The sequence below is a fragment of the Mangifera indica genome, unplaced genomic scaffold (assembly GCF_011075055.1).
Source record: "Mangifera indica cultivar Alphonso unplaced genomic scaffold, CATAS_Mindica_2.1 Un_0027, whole genome shotgun sequence".
Taxonomy (NCBI): domain Eukaryota; kingdom Viridiplantae; phylum Streptophyta; class Magnoliopsida; order Sapindales; family Anacardiaceae; genus Mangifera; species Mangifera indica.
Window position 1 is genome coordinate 11,469 of NW_025401119.1, and position 19,537 is coordinate 31,005.

A 19,537-nucleotide genomic window follows, 5' to 3' on the forward strand; every position below is an offset into this window, starting at 1 on the left:
TTATATATAAATAATAATATATTATTATTTAATTAAATAATTTTAAATTAAATAAAATAATATTTAATCACAAAATAATATATCATTATTTGTGAATGAATTTATATTAATTATTTAGATATATAATATTCCTATTTAAAAATATATAGTGTGAAAAGACCAGAAGAGTTAGTAGTCGCTAATCGGTTGAATTGGAAAGCATTGCAGAATAGTGTTGAAGTTATTACTTTTATATGTTTAACATTTTTATCAATTTACACCGGCAGATCTCCCCATTCTTCTGGAATATCAGACCATGAATAAAATGATGTTATTACTTTCGTTAATAACACTTTATGTATATATATTTTTATATAATTTAAGTGTATAAATAATATATTATTATATAAATAAAATAATATTTACTTATATAAAGAATGTTATCTATATATATTTTAATGATGGTGGCTCTGCTTTCATTATATGACCTCAGTTACAATAATTGATGAGGTGGGTCTGTTATGTATGCTTCAGTGTATTATTACGTAGGCAATATATTTAAATGAAATGATGGAGGGCATCATCTAATATTTAAAACCTGATGGAGACTTAGATGACTGGCTCGACAAATTTCATAGAGTCGCTTAATTTTGGTAGGCTAGCAATGAAAGCAAATTTATTATTTGTTTTTATATCAAGTTGGAAATGTTTTATCTCCAAGCTTTTATGATTCCACCTCACGTCAATGGGTGAGTTGAATTAAAAATGAGAAGATAAAGACAAAACTCTCACACGTGGGTAGTCCCAGAATTGATGGATCACACAGCTTTAAGAGTATGAGAAGGAGAAAGCTTATTTTCAACTTTCCAGGAAAAGAATAACCAGTTTTTGCCATTGAAGCAGAAGAAGAAGGTTACTTTTATGTCTAATTTTTTCTTTGAGTTTTTGCCATACTTAGTTCTTTAGATGTAATCAATTTAAACTCTTGTTCCAATCTTTACAGCATCATCTAAATTGGATATCTCTTAACTACAATCAAGAAGCTGCAAAGAAATGGATCTCTCTTCAGCCAAATGGTTGTCTGAACTGGTAAAGATGAAGTTTATTTTCATTTTTTTGCTTGAGTTTTTATTGAATTTTGCTTTGGGGTTTTACAGGTAATGGATGAGTACAACATCATTCATCAATGTCATATGGATTCTCTTTCGGAGCTAACCAATACACAAGACATAGCAGCTGCTTTGGAAGGGAGCTTAAAACAATCTTTCTCATCCGAGAACAATTCCTCTTACCCAATTTTCACTACCAAAAACACTTCAACAACTTTCAGTGGTTCTTCAAATGAAACATCTCAAACGAGCTTTGAAAGATTCACCAAGCAACTTAAGACGACTAACAGCTGGAGCTCTTGCACCACCGCCGAGCACATATCGCCGAATAATTCTCCACAAGCTTCTCATTTCCTTTCTTTCGAGCAATCGAATTGCTCTCTGAAGCCGCCTAAGGACGAGACAGTGACTTCTGGGAATTGTCATTTCCAGCATTTGGATCCTAAGAATTCCTTGGAGAGCCAAAATCATGGGACTAAAAGGTGTTATTCAATGACAAGAACTCCTTCGTTGGCTCATGATCACATTATGGCTGAAAGAAAGCGAAGAGAAAAGCTTAGCCAGCGATTTATAGCTCTTTCAGCCATTGTTCCTGGCCTAAAGAAGGTACCATTAAAATTAAAATTCACCTTTAATCACTTGTGTAAGACCTCCGTATTAATTGCTTTTGTTCCGGGTATATAGATGGACAAAGCTTCTGTTCTTGGAGACGCTATAAGGTATGTGAAAGAGCTTCAAGAACGTGTGAAAGTCCTCGAGGAGCAGACCAAGAAGAGAACGGTGGAGTCAGTAGTTTTTGTGAAGAAGTCTCAGGTAACTTCAGAAGATGAAATCTCATCATCTGATGAGAATTTCGATGGAACCTCCGATGCAGCACTTCCAGAAATTGAAGCAAGAGCTTCAGATAAAGATGTCCTCATCCGAATCCACTTCGCGAGGCAAAAAGGGTTCCTCCCAAAAATATTAACCGAAATTGAGAATCTTCATCTTTCCATTGTCAATAGCAGTGTCTTGCCCTTCGGAAGTTCCACTCTTGATATAACCATAATCACCCAGGTAATTGATGAATCCTTAAAATATATAAATTCTTTTACCTTTAGTCGATCTAAACAGAATAAGAGATTAAAGTGCAGTCAAATTAACAAACAATCTTCCTTTGAATTGTTGCAGAAGAATGAAGAATTCAGCATGACAATGAAGGATCTCGTGAAAGAACTAAGAATGTCTTTATTGAAGTTTATGTGACATGATAGACTATGTAGATGAGAAATACGTGTATATCTGGGTAAGTAACGCTTTAGCACATGAAGTACTTTTTAGATCTTAAGAGAGAATTTTGAGCCTGAAAAATCTCTCCATTTTTTCGACCATGTCTACCATTTTCAATGCTTATTTTCCGCAAGTTTCAATTTGCTGGAGGGTTTTTTCTGCTTGTTTTTGCGTGGTTCACAAATGTTAATAAACCACGTTGATCGAATTATCCACATCGATTGACGAACAAAATTTCATGGTCTTAATTTCTACAGAGATATAAGCAGGCATTCTCTCGAGAGATTGGATGTCGCGTTTTTTGAGGGTTATTGTGAAATTTGCTTCTTTGGTTTATGTTCAAAATCTCTTATTAGAACTGTGAGGGAGTTGTGATATTTTTTATTTTCGTTTGTTAATGTAACTTTCAACTCATTTAATTCAGTTTTTTCTTTCTTTTTTTTTCTAAGTTTTCAGTTTGAGTAATTGGTTACTATTTGTTTATGTTGTTGGAGTAAATGGTATTTATGAATTGTGCAGAGAATACCCATTCTTCTTTATTGAGGCACATGCTATGTGTCTTAATATCTAGACAATTTGATTTAGACAATACATGTGCGGAAATCAATTATTAGTATTGATGTTTGTCCCAATGACAACAGTGGGAGGGTTTGTCGATCGGTGAGTCCATGTGACGTCCCCAGTTGTAATGCCTCTTCAGGCTTATATTTATGGAATGACAGATGTTTCATTTCTATGTTCATTCATGGGTTGCACAAGTAAAACAAAAATTAAGACAAAAGATCAACACAAAACACAAATTTTAGGTGGTTTGATAATATTATCTCCACGGAGTAATCATTCTTTAATTAAACTATGAAGAAAATCACTCTCTAAATCCTATATTATATAAACTATGATTTTTCTTGTATAGTAGACCCAAAATATAATTATAATATAAATTAAACTCTTGGACATTTCATTGATGGAACACCTGCTCCACTTAACCTTGCTCTTTCGCTCATTCCCTTATTAGTTTTACTTTTCGCAAATCGATTTGCCTGTACTGCCTATTGGAATGACCTATTCCTCTTTAGAACGATTCATGTGCTTCTAGAGTGGCAACGCCAAATCCTTGGAATGAATGTTCTTCTCTTCAATAATACTTGGAACGGTTGTGTCCTATTTGTAATGACCTTATTATGCTATTTTATTGTTTGAAATGTTCGTTCATCTATGATGGAATATCCGTTCCATCATTCCTAAAACTTTAATAGGACTATTCTTCAAATATGAGCCACATTTTTATATGAATTTCCATAATTTGAGGCTCAATTACATTATGATGATATCAACCAATATACGGGATATTAATAATAAGACTATGCATACCTATTTTAAATATATAAATAGATACATATTTGATATGTGTTATTAAATGATTGAGTGATTTTGAATTTAAGATAAAATAACATTCAATTACATGATCACACATCATGTGTGTACTCATTGTGTATTTAAAAATAGATACGTATAATATTGCTTGGATTTCAATATATATTCTTGAAAAGCAGTATCACTTTCTTTTATGTTTTCAATATACGGGAGGAGCCTTACAATTCAAAGAAAAACTATTTTTAGAAAGATTTTAACAATTCACAAATCTAGCCTAGAATAAAGGTAAATTAAATAATAATTTAAACATCCTAATTTAAATTTCCCTATAATTTCTCCTTCAAATATTTAGCTAACAACTCATGTTAAAACCCCCTTAAGTTGGTGCATGAATGTCTCCAATGTCCAACTTGACCAGTGAGTTATGAAAAATCTTATAAAAAATAAAATAAAATAGACAACTTTCTTAAGTATATTTGCCAGCTAATCTTCTGATTTACAAATAGAATTTGAACTATTATAGCCACAATATTTTTCTTAATAAAATGTCGGTTTACTCAACATGTTTTGTTCGATTATGTTGGAGTTTATGCAATCTCTTTAATTGATTTATTATCACAAAACATATACATTGCAGAATTACGTGAATAGCCAATTTTTTCTAGTAACCTCTTGAGCCACAGAAGTTCACAAAGTGCCTTAGCCATGCTTCTCAAGTCACCCTCTGAAATAGACAGTGCAACCACCTTTTGTTTTTCGCTACTCCAAGTAACTAGATTTCCAAAAACGAAAGCGAAATATCATAATGTAGACTTTCCATCAACAATTCTTCTAGCCCATTTTTGCATCTCTATAATCATCAATATTTAAATGCTTATATTTCCTGAACATGAGTCCTTTTCCTAGGAAAGACTTTAGGTATTTTAAAATTGGGAACACAACATTCATGTGATCCTCACTCACTAGGATTCCTATGATCTGAGATAGACATTATTTTTATACATCAACCTTGATGGGATATCAGTTGATGAAATGATTCGAATGCATGGTAAACCATTGAAATGTTAATATCTGTCTTTCATTGATTCCCTAATATTTGGATAGTTATGATGTCTTGTTAAAAGCCATTCATGGTTTTTTAATGAATAAATAAATAATTATAGATTAATCATAATTTATTTACTATTAACACAATAAAGAATCTATAGGTCATACACAATAGAGAGTTGTTAACTATGATTAAAAAGTTATGAGTTTATTTCATATAGAGTGAATCACACTCGAATGCCATGATTTCAAGCTCTACTAATGAGTAACATGGATCCAATCATATCATAATGAATGTTTTACTTATTATTGAACCTAAGTGGAAGGAGTTAAGATATTAGGGGCCAAACTAATTATCCAAAGTTGAAGTGCTAGAATATAAATAATGGGAGTTTGACCTAGGATTGGGTTTTAGTATTCATTCAACATGTTATCTAATATTTTTAGAGCTAGTCATCCATCGTAAGAAATTGAAAGAAAAATTCTCAATTCACTCTCCATTTTTCATTCAACTTATGCAAACTAGCAATTGCATGAATCCTTAAACGACCTTGACAACATCACGAGTTTGTGGCTACCTCCATGAGGATGAATAAATGCCTTACTACATTATAGGAAGTTCTAAAAGTATTAGAAACGTATTCGGGGTAGATTCCTATAATAGTAATGCTATACGTACCAATTTTGGGTTACAAATATGTACAAATTTATATATATTATCATATGATTGAATATTATTTTATCATTAATTTAAGATCACCAAATAACATAATGATATATAAAAGTGTGTATACATTGGTATATTCAAAGTGGGTATACATAATTTTTTGTTTCTACAAGGTAGAGCTCTAAACGCATGTTTGAATTTGAAAAATTGTTGTATTGTATATATAGCATCCCTTGGATCCGTGGGGATGGTTTTGCTATCTAAAATTTTAATTTTACTATGCTATTCCACTGTAAAATAATGTTTTAAACGGATCATAAAACCCTTCCAAAACCATACAACATTTTGCTAAAAAGTTTGCTATTAAAGACATATTTGCTGCTCATAACCTTTGGATGTGGCATAGGCGAAACTAGCGACTAATGGTGTCGCAAGGTTAACAAGTTTCATATGATAATCAAGAATTGTGATCAACAGCCATAGCAACGCTTGAATATAATATGTAAACTGCAGAATTCAGAGTGAAGAAGACTTACGATTGCAGGAGGAGACTTGAGCGTGTGATTCGTTAAATTGAAGAATTAGAGCAAGCGTTGAAATTGAATAAGACTGAAGAATTTGTGCTTGATAGTTTTTGGTTATTTAGAGAATTAATGAAGTTATTTTATTATTTGACCAAAGAACATTGTTTTGTCAAAATAAAAAAAAAACCATTTAAGCTGTACTTAGATTTCAAAACCATTTAAATTTCAAACCAAATCGTAAACTATTTATCAAAATTTTTCCCATCCATATCTAATGCTTTGCAACCCAAATCAAATCAAATGTCAAATTAAGACTAGATTTGGTCCAATTTTTGAACCAATTTTTGCATACGCCTAATTCAATCCATTCACATTTTGTCGGCAAATACTAGGTATACTCTATTTTTTGTTTAAGGAAGCATGTTGGAATATTGGCAAAGCATTAAGTTATCAATTTTAGAAATCTCCTTGTATATGATGAGATTAAATTTTGACCGAAACGTGTTAAAATACTGCATAACCTCAGCCTCACCATATTCTCCTTTATGAACCGTGTATCCGTCCCATTCTTTGAAAATTGATTCCGCCAACAGCCGTGCATAAATTGGCATTAGCAGAAGAAAATACATTTTGTAATACTTTGACACACTGTAAAATTATATCTAACCTCAAGGGTTAGTCAAATTATTGAAGTATTGAAATTTTTAAGATAAAATTTTAGGTTAAATTTTTATCACATTTATAAAATATTGACTTACTTAGTACAGTAGTTTTGAGTCTAATTACTATACCTTGAATTTATCTATCTAACAAAGATGGGTGGGTCCTTGGTTTTTTCTTTCAAAACAACCTATATCCTATGTATCTGATTTTTGAAAGCTTCCTACTCAACAACCGAATTATGCACCTAATAAACTGAGAAAAAAAACAAGGTTTGGTTTAACAAATTGGCACAGGTAATTACTTGTACGATTGAATTTACAATTCTTTTATTGAAGCAGTCATTTCTTGACCACAAAAATCTCTTCCGAATAGTGGAAAAGCAAGCCTTGCGCAAGCCAGAGTTGCTCAATATGGTTCCAATAAAATGGTTTTAGATCATTGTTCTATTTCTAAATGTCACGTAAATCCAAGTCTCCTTATCAGTGGTGTTTGTACTTTAATAGTGGCTATATTGGACACAATGCGTATATGTTAGACAATTTATTAAGTGGATTAATTTTAGTACTTTTCAATTTTGTAGAATTGGATAAATGAATCGTTTAATAAAAATTTGTAAATGGCTTAGTGTGATCATTTAGGATTATCCTATATACTTCATGGGTTTTATAATCCGAATATATGGTTTGTGTGCATTTTAAGGTTTATTGTATTTTTTTATGAAGAGTCTAATAATCTATCAGATATTATTTAGATCCTCTATTTAAAACCTAATACCACAACTTTATTTATTAAAAATCATTATTTAATAATGTTTAAAGAGAGGAAGATTAGCCACTGTGTTTAAGTAAATTTAAGAGTTATACGGATTCGAAGTACATGACTCAATTAGGTATTATATTAACATCAAATTTAATTTATTAAGTATTGTATAACCTAAGTGATGATCTTATGAATTAGATTAGATTAAATTGATCATGTCATGTACAAAATTAATCTTACATGTGTTGTCTAGGCGCATTAAATTATGGAATGTGAACTCTCTTGAAGTATTTACATTCCACTAGAACTTGTATCATTCAATCTACGCACAAACTGTAACTGCATAGGCCATCTCAGCAGAAGATAGATTATTCTGCCGATCGCTCTCATTTGACTATCCATTGTTATAGCTTGCTGCTAGTTTATACTCATAATGCACAAATTTGGAGCCTCTATAAAAAACATAGCCACTACATAATGACCCATGTTGAGCCCTTTTAAACCTAGAACCACTATATACTTGTGTATGCATGTTACCAAGATATGCTACATCCAACCCATGGCAACAATTAATTTCCATATATATATGTCCGTTCTTTCCACATAATTGGCAAATTATCTTTGGTTTCACAAAGTTTCTACTTTTTCCCCTTCCTTATCCATTCATAAATCCCTGGGAAAAACTTCCTCCATTTTGTTGTGAGTTTGAAAAGAGTAGTGCTATGTGTATATGTGATTAAATAGTTAAAAATTAAAAATAGGATAACACCTAATCATATGGTAACATATCGTTATTTGTGTATATAGTTGTGTATATAGTTTTATTGGTTTTGAAAAACAAGTGGTATTGAATGGATACACTTCCAGTGTAATTTACTTCTCAAAATCAAGACTACGCAATCAAAGGTATATACTGCATTTCTACACAACCTTTGTTTATATTTCTGAAGTATGAATTTAACTTCAGTAAAAGAAATACTCTCTGTCATAGAATCTAATTCTGATGTAATATAAACCACAATTGGATCAAATTTTCCATCTATTATGTAATTTATCAGATAATTTTTAGTAACCTTTTGACCATTAGCTGTAAGAGCATCGGAAATTTCCTTCATCTTTTTTCATATAATCATGCACAATTAAGTGTCGCTTCTTTTGTGTTTCCAAAACATTTTTCATGTTCATTACTCTCACTTTTGACTTAGTAACAAAATAAAATAATGTTGCAAGTGCAAGACTCTCCAAGTCTCATGTGAGGTTTCTTTCGTAGTGTGCTATATGACTAAACATACATTCTGAAATCGATGCCAAACGCCAACTCATTAACAATTTGTCATATTTCTTCCACATACTATATAATGGATTTTGTTGTTTAAAAGAACTCATACCAGACTCTGATTTTACAGTTATGAGCGGAGATGTTGAAGGATAAGTTGATCTTCCAACGAACCTAAGATCGTCGATATCTATAGTTCTCAATACCTAATTTATATTAATTGGAAAACATTTTCCCACCTTTCAAGTTTCGAGGAAACATTTTACACCCGTCATCCAAATTTGCTAATGAGATCTGTTAACTGACTTATATAACAAGGTTTTTAAAACCAGATCGGGATAAAAACTGTTTTAAGTACTGATTTCAGTTGGACTGGTCAGTTGGACCGAAATTACAGTTTTATGTAAAAACCTAAAAAAACTATGTTTAATTAGTAATTACATGTGCTTTATACAGTAAATTTTATATTGTGCATACTTTTCATCAAGGATTGATAAAACATTGGTTTTTCAAACAGCTTCTGAACCGGTAAATTCGAATAGCAACGGTTTACAAACACAGTAAATTCAAAAAAATGAAAACATTGGTTTTTCAAACAGTTTACAAAGCCTTGGATACACGCTAGCTTCCCGTCGTTGTCTGAAAAGTCACCGGTCACAACAACAACGAAACCTCATCGTCGTCAGCGGCCGTCTTAGCCTGACAAGTCGCTATGAAAGGTTGCAGTATTGCCGTGAAACTGTTGTCTTGTGAGCTTGCAAACCACCACCCCTCGACAACGTCATCGTCGTCGACAGACATCTTTAAACAGTCGTTGGCAAGAGATGAATCAACGACGGTTTATTAATACGTGCAGTCGGAGAAATTTGTTGGCTGCAGCAAAACCCTTCTGCGTCTGCATGCAATGCAAGGAACAGGGTACAAGAGGAAAGAAATAAAACTGTTGCTTTAATACACAGTTCTGAACCGAGAACCATCTTGACCGGTTGGACCGCGGTTCAGACGCAAGTCGGCGGTCCAACCCGAAATTAACATTATAACCGTTTTATGTTAAATAGTAACCGGCTATAATACCGGTTCACGGTTTGGCTGGCCGGTCCGGTCTGGTTTTGAAAACCTTGTTATATAGTTTTAAAAGGACAAATGACTATATGTCACCCAAGGTTTGATGAAATGATATATTCTCACACTTTAAGTTTGAAAACGTAAATTTTCCGTCCATCTATTAAATTTATTTAAGAAACTGTCATTTTTTATGAACATATTAAAAAGACAAAAAAAAAAAAATTTCATACCCTTAATTTATATTGATTTCAATTAAAAATAAAAAACTGCTACTAAAAGTATAGATAGGTGTGTCAATGACATATAATCATATTTTTAGGTGAATTATAAATTTTTAAATTTTAGGGGTAGTAATGAAAAATTTTAGAGGTTTTTTAGAAATTTTAAAAAATTTTGCAAGTGTTTGTGATAATATTAAATTTTAATATATCTCTTAATAATTTCAAAAATTATAATTACACCTCTAAGAAATAAATAGAATATAACAAATTAGGGGTGTATATGTCATATTAAAACTATTAGGACTGCAAAATATTTTTAAATTATATGAGATGAATATGTAAAATCTACTAGATAGGGTGAATGTCCATTTGCCCCTAATAAGCTTTGAAAAATGCCCTTACACTCTAACTTACACTCCATATTATGATATTTGAACAAAATGACAAATATTTTTTGACCATTAAAACTAATGATTAACTTTAATAGACAAGTGAGAAATTGACTTTTTCAAACTTAAAGAAAGAATAAGTCATTGATTAAACCTTGGGTGGGACTTAGTCATTTAGCTATTTTGAAAAGATAAAAATACCCTTTATTGACTTTGTTGTGCAAACAAAAGCTGCATAACAATTTGACCTCCAAAATTTTATTACATGCATTTTTTTACCTTTTGTGTTATATTAATTTTAAGATTAATAATTATTCGAAAAATCAAATTATTAGAAAATTTACTAGTATCGTTGGCCGTCACTAAAGTAGCTCGGCGCATGCCTAACTTGATCATCCTAAGGATAGTGTAATTTGGTTAGAGTCACACCGAGGGTGATGCGACTTAGTCTCAATCGCACTGTCTCATACAGTATACTCAACTTAGATAACACCTAGGGCTATTTCAATCATCTTTAGTAGGACAAGTCAGGATTTTAATTTTTCAATCGAAGATGTGTGCCTAAGTGTTTAATTTCTAAATTGATAATAGAAATTAATTCCATTATATATAAAGGTTTAAGTGTTAATTTTTAAATTTATTTTTTATAAATTAAACTGAAAAAATAATGTTTTTATATTAAAATGTGGGTGAGAAAATATTGTTTTAAAAGTGAAATAAAATGATATTGAGATAGACCTATCGTTGGAAAATATAAATAATATTATGTATATATATTTTTAGTACATAATTTAGGTATATAAATGAAATATCATTATATGATTAAATTTTATTTTATTTTTAATTAAAATTATATAATTTTATAATAATATATTATTTGTATATCTATTTCTATTATATAAATAATCATTTTTGTGATGAGCGTGAAAGCTGGAACAGTCAACACTTTCCTACTTAGGATAAATTAAAGGGGAAAGGGCTATCCAATTAGTATTCCCTTTAAATGAAAGAAAATCAATTAAATGCAAGATTTATCTCTAATTAGATCTCATATCAATTTAAAATAACATGAAATTTATATTGCAACATTAATGCAACGGTTTTAGACCATTTTGTCATTGGATCATAATCTAAAAAAACTTCTGGAATGGATGATCTATATTTGTCATTTAGATTAAAAATTGTTCAGTATTTTCATGCATTTTTTTAATATTTTGCTTATGTGGCATGTTGTGATTAATATTAATGATTGCTCAATTCATATGCGTGCAGAAGCATATTTCTTTGACTTTCTGAAAACGCCACGTCGGGCCCCTGAACAACAAAAGCTGAAAGCTAATGCCCCTTTTAGAATAGCGAGCTTCTCAATTTGGCATGTGAAGATCCAGGGCTATGCAGCTGCAGCTGCCTGAGTGGTTCTCACGTTTATCATGTTTCTTATACAATCTCTTTTATCTGTTTGGATGAATATAATAGACAGCCAGAATAATGTTTTAAAATTGTTGGATCTAGATATGGGATCTGCTGTATAATCAATAATCATCATGCTAAACAAAACCAAAGTACACCAAATTGAATCATTTTGTATTCATTACTAATCATAGTATACATAGTTTTCTGCGTGTGTGTTTCCTCTTCAACAGATAAAAAACTTTTGTTTTGTTCTTTTTTTTCATAATTGGGACTCTGGTTATATTTGTTAAATAAACAAATTTGAGATACAATGATCAGACTTATAACTATTGTATTAATAAAACAAAATTTTACGAACATGAGAACAATCAAACCCAAATATTTTCCTTTAGAACTTTTAACACTTTAATAATTTTACTTACCTTTGGGGTCCAACAAATGAAAAACTTGCTAGATCCTGAAGCTACGTCTACTGACAAGAGTTTGAGAAGATGAGAGTCAATTACGGATGCTAAAGGGGTAGTCAACAACTTCAGATGAATTTAACTCATAGATAACTTTGATATTTTCTGTTCTGTTAATGATTAATTTTTGTAATGCTAGATTAAGAGTCCAAGTTGATTTTGATGATTAATTTACGCGGCTTATGGTCTATAAAAGTGTGTTATTTTGCATAAATATTTGTTGTATTTTTTGTTCAACAATAAAAGATAAGTAATTTAGTTGAGCTGTGTGAGTAAATTGTTTTGCTTCACACTGCACATGATGTGAACTACTGAACGAGAATTAGATAATGGCGATTGTGCTTGGCCTAAAAGTCTATCGTGATCACACCATTTAACACAAAGTTCTTCCACTTCATTGAAAGAATGAAATCAGCCTACGATTTTGTAACCCGTTATTTACGAATTGTTTTTGACCATACAATATGTTTATACATAAAGTGTATAATTTAATATATAGACCTCAAGATGGTGTGTTGAAGAAGTAAGATAATGACAAAATGACAGAGCGGTGCCTTTCTTCAAAAAAATAAAGCATTCAAACCAACATCACTGAAAAATAATTTAATATAACATTTTACACGTGTGAACACAATGCTAACCAGTATCATGCGCGGAACGAAAGTCGTCTCCTTGTTATCCACGAACAGAAATTTTCTTCAGGCTTTCATAGGAGGTCAGAAAGCTTAAAACGGTTAAACTCTTTACAAGATTTGTGTATTTTCACTGAGTTATAGTTTTTCTTCCCACATCAAGAATTTGAAGTTTTCCTCCTTTGATTTCTAGGATGCTGACATTCTTATGTTGATCAACCTTCTGAAGATATAAATATTCTCATGGATCTTTACTCTTTTTAATTCTAACATTTTGGTGTGTTTCTCTGATCATTCAGGTTTTTTAAAATTCACATCGTCCTCTTCAATCAAAGGCGATTACTTGATGGAAATCTCTTCGGCTAAAGGGATATCTGAAATGGTAAGACTGTTGGATACCTAGTGTTCTCTTGACTGATTACAAAAAATAATGCAGAAGTTTAGTTCTTTGTTGAGTGATTAAGCTTCTAATGGTTGCTTGATTCGTAGGAATTGGATGATTCCGCCTTCTTCAATCAATACCAAATGAACCCTCTTGAATACACATTGGAGGGGCTCGATTTTCAATCTTTTTATTCTGATAGTTATTACCCAGAAATTACTCAAAACAGCGGCGGTTCTTACATTGAAGCTTCTCAAAGCGGTGTCGAGAGGCCGGCAAAACAGTTGAGGACCAATAGCTGGAACTCTTGCACCACTGAACTCACCGCTTGCAGGCATTCTCCTTCTTCTTCCTCACAAATTATTTCTTTCGACAACTCAGTCTCATCGTCTTCAGCCATTAACCAGCAAGCTTATGGTTTAAAATATTCCATGAATCCTAAGAACGAGGCAGCTGGGTCTCTTAGAAACAGCAAATTGTCATCTGTGATTTCGCACGGTTGCCGTCAGCCTCAAGATCATGTAATAGCAGAACGAAAGCGACGAGAGAAACTCAACCAGAGGTTCATAGCTCTCTCAGCTCTTGTGCCTGGGCTTAAGAAGGTAAAACTTCAAGTTCTTGTTAGAAAATTTTACATCCTTCGTGTAGATCCAGTACAATTAGGATTTCATGATTTTATATTCAGTTCTTGTACAATAAATCTTACAATTCTTTCTGCGTAATGCAATTTCCTCAAATTAAACTTAATTTCCCGTATTAATTTAGATATATTCATTTCAGATATACATATCTTTGCCTGATGATCTAAATTTTGTTGACAGACAGACAAAGCAACCGTCCTTGCTGATGCTATCATGTACATGAAACAACTTCAAGAACGTGTTAAGACTCTTGAAGACCAGGCAGCAAAGAAAACAATGGAATCAACGATTATCGTGAAGAAATGTCAAATCTATTCTGATGATGAAACGTCTTCGTCCAATGAGAATCTGGATACTCAGTACCTTCCTGAAATCGAAGCTAGAGTTTCCGATAGGGATGTACTTTTAAGAATCCACTGCGAGCAGAACAAGGGATGCCTAGCGAAAATACTCGGCGAAGTTGAAAAGCTTCATCTAAGGGTTCTCAATAATAATGTGCTTTCATTCGGAAACTCCACTCTTGATGTAACAATTGTAGCACAGGTAATTCCCATATCTCACATAAATTTTCAGTAAATGTCGAGATTTTCGTTTGTACTGATCATGTAGGCATGCTATTGTACTGCAGATGGACAATGAATTTGACATTACAGTTAAGGAGCTTGTGAAAAAACTACGACTGGCTGTGCTGCAATCCATGATGTGAAGTAAAAATCCATGTTCTATTTTATGCTCTCCAATGCTTTAGAATAAAATTTAGGTTGGTTGCACAAGGAGTAGTTTGAACAGTAAAGTAAAGAAGATTCACTTAATAAAAAGGGTAAAAGTTCAAATCTCTTTGATAATATTCAAAAATTAAACTTTTGATATGGGTTAATCTAGGTTTCTTTTTTATTTTTAATATACGGTTTGTTTTTCCCCAACCTTGGGAGAGAATCGAAAGGCCTGCAACCGTGGTTCCCATGGTTTTGTTGAGCTGCTAGGTTAAATTTTACACTAGGGTTTTTACTGTGTTTTTTGCGTGGTTGACCGGTTGACCACGTTCAATCGTCCAGTTGCTGTATTTAGGTACCGGTAGCATGGTGTTTTTTTTTTTTCCCGACAGATTTTGGATTTTCTTGTCCGTTTTCTTTCTCTTCATTTATCTATGTAAATGGTGATGCAGGCAAATCTCTGTCAGGTCGAACATGCTTAATTTTTAGGCTTTTTTTATCATTTGCAAACTTCCTTGTAACAAAACACTTAAAACTTAATGTGATCTGTTAATTATGTTAGTGTGAAGGTTCATTCTTAATTTGTGGGTTCATTTCCCGTGCCCTTTCATTTGTATTAATTGGAATTCATTTAATATACATCAGTCCATGCATATGTTCTCGCTATAATATGTAAACCCTAAAAAAAAAAAAAAAATTGTATGCGCATTTTGATTATATTAATTTTTTAAAAACTGAATTGGTAATCAAACTGCTTATTTCACTGGTTTGTAGTTCAATCAAACAACCAATTGTCTCAATTTATTATCAAATTATTATATAATTATTTGAATATTATCAAATATTTATTACTTCTTGAAATATAAAACATAATTTTAAATATCTTAATTAAATAATTGATACTTTATTACATAAATAAAAAAAAAACCAATTATAAATGGTTAGTTTTAAATAATTTGTCCGATTCAATGGATTTACAAAGTTTAGCCAAATTTCAAATAAGTTAATATTTATATATAGACTAAATTGGATTATGAAATTGGGCTGGATTATAAGTTAGTTTATGGTTTAACCAATCAAACCGGTTGGTTCTATCTAGTTTTAAAAACATTGGATTTTCCATCATATAATTCTTGATTCAACTAATCAGAGATCTAATTTGTGCTAAAAGAACAAAAATAAAACAGACTACTAATTACCAAAAATCTACTAATATATGTATGTCTTGCCCTTTCTGACTAAGGAAAAGGGAACAAAATGAAATTAACACAAAATTGTATTGTTTATGAAAAGAAACTAGCCATATGTAGTAGAAAGAAAATGTTTTATTATTTATGGGGAGTTTGGTCGGGGGTTATAAAGATTATTCTAATTATCTATTTTTTATTTTTATATTATTTTGTTTGATTTATAAGTAATATAATATTTTAGTAATATTTTATTATCAATAGTAATGTGACATATAATATAAGAGATAATCTGATCACCATCTTCATCTTAAGTATTAAAATATTATCAAGATAAACTAATTTTATCTTTATTTATTAATTTTTTTAAGGATAAAACTGATCTTATTTTTAATTAATATAACAAATAACATAAAAAATATTTTAAAATAATTAAATCTACGGATATTTAAGTAAAATAATATACTAAATTATTTTATTACCTTTCACTAACATAATAATTATTTATACGTAAATATTTTTATCTAATTTTATCAAATATAATAATAATAATAATTTATATATAATATTTCTCAAGATAATCTATCTTCAAAGTAATATTAATATTTTAATAATAAAACATTTTTTAAACTAAAAGATTCTTATTAGTTTCGGTGGCTTGTTGGGGTTGTTATTATTCTTCTTAGCTTTTCTTGTTATAACTGTATTGAGCATAATCCCAGAAACTTACTGAAAAGATTGAAACATTTCCCAGAAACTTACCGAAAAGATTGAAACATTTTTGTTGTAAGACTTAAATGGAGTAGGACAATGCACAAGGGTTAAAATTTCCAAAGCAAGCACGTAGATATATAAATTTAACAAATATTTTAAGATATAACAGTGCCAGGCTTCATTGATGGTCAAAAGCGGAGGCGGATGACAGATATTGCAGCACCGACCAAATATGACACGCCATCACAGGTTAATATGAGAACTAATATTGTTGAGTCCAGTAATTGCTTCCGGCAGGTATTGATGATGAATATGGTCAAATTCAGTCCAGCACGTGTTATAGCTTGGATTTTTTGGGATCTGATTGGACTTTTGACCAAATTGGAGCAAATGATGCCGGTGGATCCCATACATGTTCTACTTGATTTACCTCTTCTTTCACCCACATCATACATACACAATATTTAGGGAAATTGAAATTTTTACTTTTTTTTTTTAACCATGTATACATATATAACACTTATTTCAAAGCTTAAATAAAAATACCATAATAGTCTTTCATTTTTCTAAAATATTTCTGTTGATGTAACTCTTGCATGTAGAAAGAAAAAATCTTTTTCTTCAGTCTTCTAATGAGGAAGAAATCTCTACAGCATGGGAAAAATACTTTTTCAATAGAGAACACATATGATTGAACAATAAAACCAATGAGAAAACCCTTATAAAGCTTATATGTTATGTGTTTTCTTTATAAATAATTAAAAATCAAATAATGTATGATTGATTCATGTGAAATTTAATTTTATTGTAATTTCATATTAGATTGTTTAATATTATTATTTCATGTTGTTTTCATTATTTAAAGTTATTATAATGTTATTTAATGTTATATTGATGGCATCTGAAAATTTTTCAGATGAAGAACGAGTTGGCAACACCAATCCAGGTTGGCCACCTAGAGCTTGACTTCACCAATACCCAAACTAAAATTAAATAAAGCCAAAATAAATATAATATATTTATTTTATTTATGTAAAAATTAAATAAAACCAAAATAAAAATTTTATTTAAATAAAAAATAAAGGGGTTGGAGATACGCCAACCCCCCCAACCCCTTGATTTTTTTTATACAAAGGGGTTGGCGCCAACCCCCTACATTCAGTAAAGGGGTTGGCTATATTTAAAAGAGGGGGGGTGGGGGGTGTGGGGTTGGCGCCAACCCTTCAACCCCTTTAAGCAAATTTCAAGCTAATCTCCAAATTTGTGCTGCTAACCCCTCTTCCCAAATAACCTTCCCAACTAAAATCAGTTTCCTGAGTTTACAATTTTTGTATTCGATCGAAAAAATTTAAACTCAATAATTTTAAATTCACTTGATTTTATCTAATACATATTTATAAATCTTATTTTAAATTCTGATATTAAATATCTATACATGTTCTCTCTCTATAGTACATTAAAAGAAAGTAATACTATAAACTTTGTTTTGATTTCTCAAGATTGAAGATAAGAGTAATTTAAACATCCTATCATATTAAATGGTAAAAATGTTTAGAGTGTAAAAAATATGGTATAAATATATACATTGACACAAATAAATGTAAAAATTTCAATTTTTTCAATATTTATGTCATGTGCCAGTAAATTATCCTACAAATTTTGTTTTTGGTAAAGAAGAACCTATTTGAATCAAACTACCTTATTAGAGCAAAATCAATCACATTGAACAAATCTATATAAATTTTGAATTGTCCACAACCATGTGCGCCTTGGCGTTTGACTTCAATCTTCCACGGGAGAACGCCTTTTTCCAATTGAACCATACTAGAACGATAGGTTTACATCTTCAAGTCAAAAAAACAACTTTTTTTCACCGTCCATTCAATCTGTTTCCGTCAACTTTAATTGCAAAATAACATTCAAATAATTTTTTAATCTAATTTTAAATTGCATTAATAATTATATTATTTTATTGTTTTCTTTTTTATTTTTTTTTCATTAGAACTTGTCCGTTAATACCAACACCAACACCAACACCAGCACAAACTCTCCGTTAAATCATTTTAGCTTCACCTTAATTATTATAAAATTACTAAGGTAATTATAATTATTTATATTTCTATTTCAACTTATTAATTTTTTAAGACAAAAATATCTTATTTTTTAATATATATGTAATAAGTAATATGATAAACATTTTAAACTAATTACACTCAAAAATATTTAAATAAAATAACTTTTAGTAATATTTTATTATATTTAAACAAACACACCCACAAATCTTTTAGGGGTAATATTTTATTTTTTGACAATAAAATTATTTTCTAACTAAATACACTCTAAATTTGACAACTTACCATTTTGGCATAATTTAGGTCAGAAATAGTCATTCTCCTTTTTTTTTTTTAATTTGCATATATTGACAAGTTGCTTTAAATATAGAAGCAGACACGTCATAGGCCCACACAATAATAAACCTTCGGGCTGAGCCAACCCATAGATTTTTGAAGGCCCAAGACCCGACCTTATATATAGGGTTAGATAGAGCCTTAAACAGGTTGACTCATTTAAACATTTTTTTAAAATTTTAATTAAAACTTTTAAACATAAATGATTTTTTAATTTGTTGAATCTTAATATTTTGATGATGATAAAAATTTAAGTTTAATTTACGAATATGTCCAAAGAATGCTGAAATGCATTACAAAATGGACAAAATATAAAATTTGCATATAAATCTGGATCAAGAAAATATTGGTGAAAATTGGTTGCCCGTGACCAAACTATGATCAAACCATGCATCAACCATTCAACCTTTTGGAAATAAAATCATATTGTCTAGCCATGACCCAAAATAAATATTCATGCTTTTAAATATAAATTTAGTTGTCCCACTCATGACATCTCTCCTCACATATTCTTGCCAAGTGTCATCTCTAACCAATTGCTTGCCGCAATGTGTCCAAGAAAGCTTCAAATTCATTGTTTATTGCCATGTGTTTAATTCCATTAAATGTCCCAACTGGGACATTTGAAAACCTTCCTAGCC

The 19,537-nt window shown here is 30.7% G+C and overlaps 2 protein-coding genes across 5 annotated transcripts; both read left to right on the top strand.

The window, feature by feature from the left end:
* The first annotated feature begins 786 nt into the window (after window positions 1-786).
* On the top strand, window positions 787-3,099 carry LOC123206192 (transcription factor bHLH18-like). 4 transcript variants are annotated; one of them, XM_044623327.1, is made up of 6 exons: window positions 787-891; window positions 983-1,068; window positions 1,137-1,694; window positions 1,773-2,144; window positions 2,259-2,373; window positions 2,877-3,099. In XM_044623327.1, exons 2-5 carry the CDS (start codon window positions 1,033-1,035, stop codon window positions 2,331-2,333), a joined length of 1,041 nt encoding a protein of 346 aa, XP_044479262.1. In that variant the 5' UTR covers window positions 787-891; window positions 983-1,032; the 3' UTR covers window positions 2,334-2,373; window positions 2,877-3,099. The 4 variants fall into 4 exon arrangements, with proteins under 4 accessions (XP_044479262.1, XP_044479263.1, XP_044479261.1 ...); XM_044623328.1 differs by lacking the exon at window positions 2,877-3,099 and adding an exon at window positions 2,615-2,798; XM_044623326.1 differs by lacking the exon at window positions 2,877-3,099 and having other exon boundaries at window positions 2,259-2,798.
* Window positions 3,100-13,007: 9,908 nt separating this feature from the next.
* LOC123206206 (transcription factor NAI1-like) lies at window positions 13,008-15,155 on the top strand. Its single transcript, XM_044623352.1, has 4 exons — window positions 13,008-13,233; window positions 13,341-13,835; window positions 14,055-14,417; window positions 14,503-15,155. Exons 1-4 carry the CDS (start codon window positions 13,198-13,200, stop codon window positions 14,578-14,580), a joined length of 972 nt encoding a protein of 323 aa, XP_044479287.1. The 5' UTR covers window positions 13,008-13,197; the 3' UTR covers window positions 14,581-15,155.
* Window positions 15,156-19,537: the final 4,382 nt, after the last annotated feature.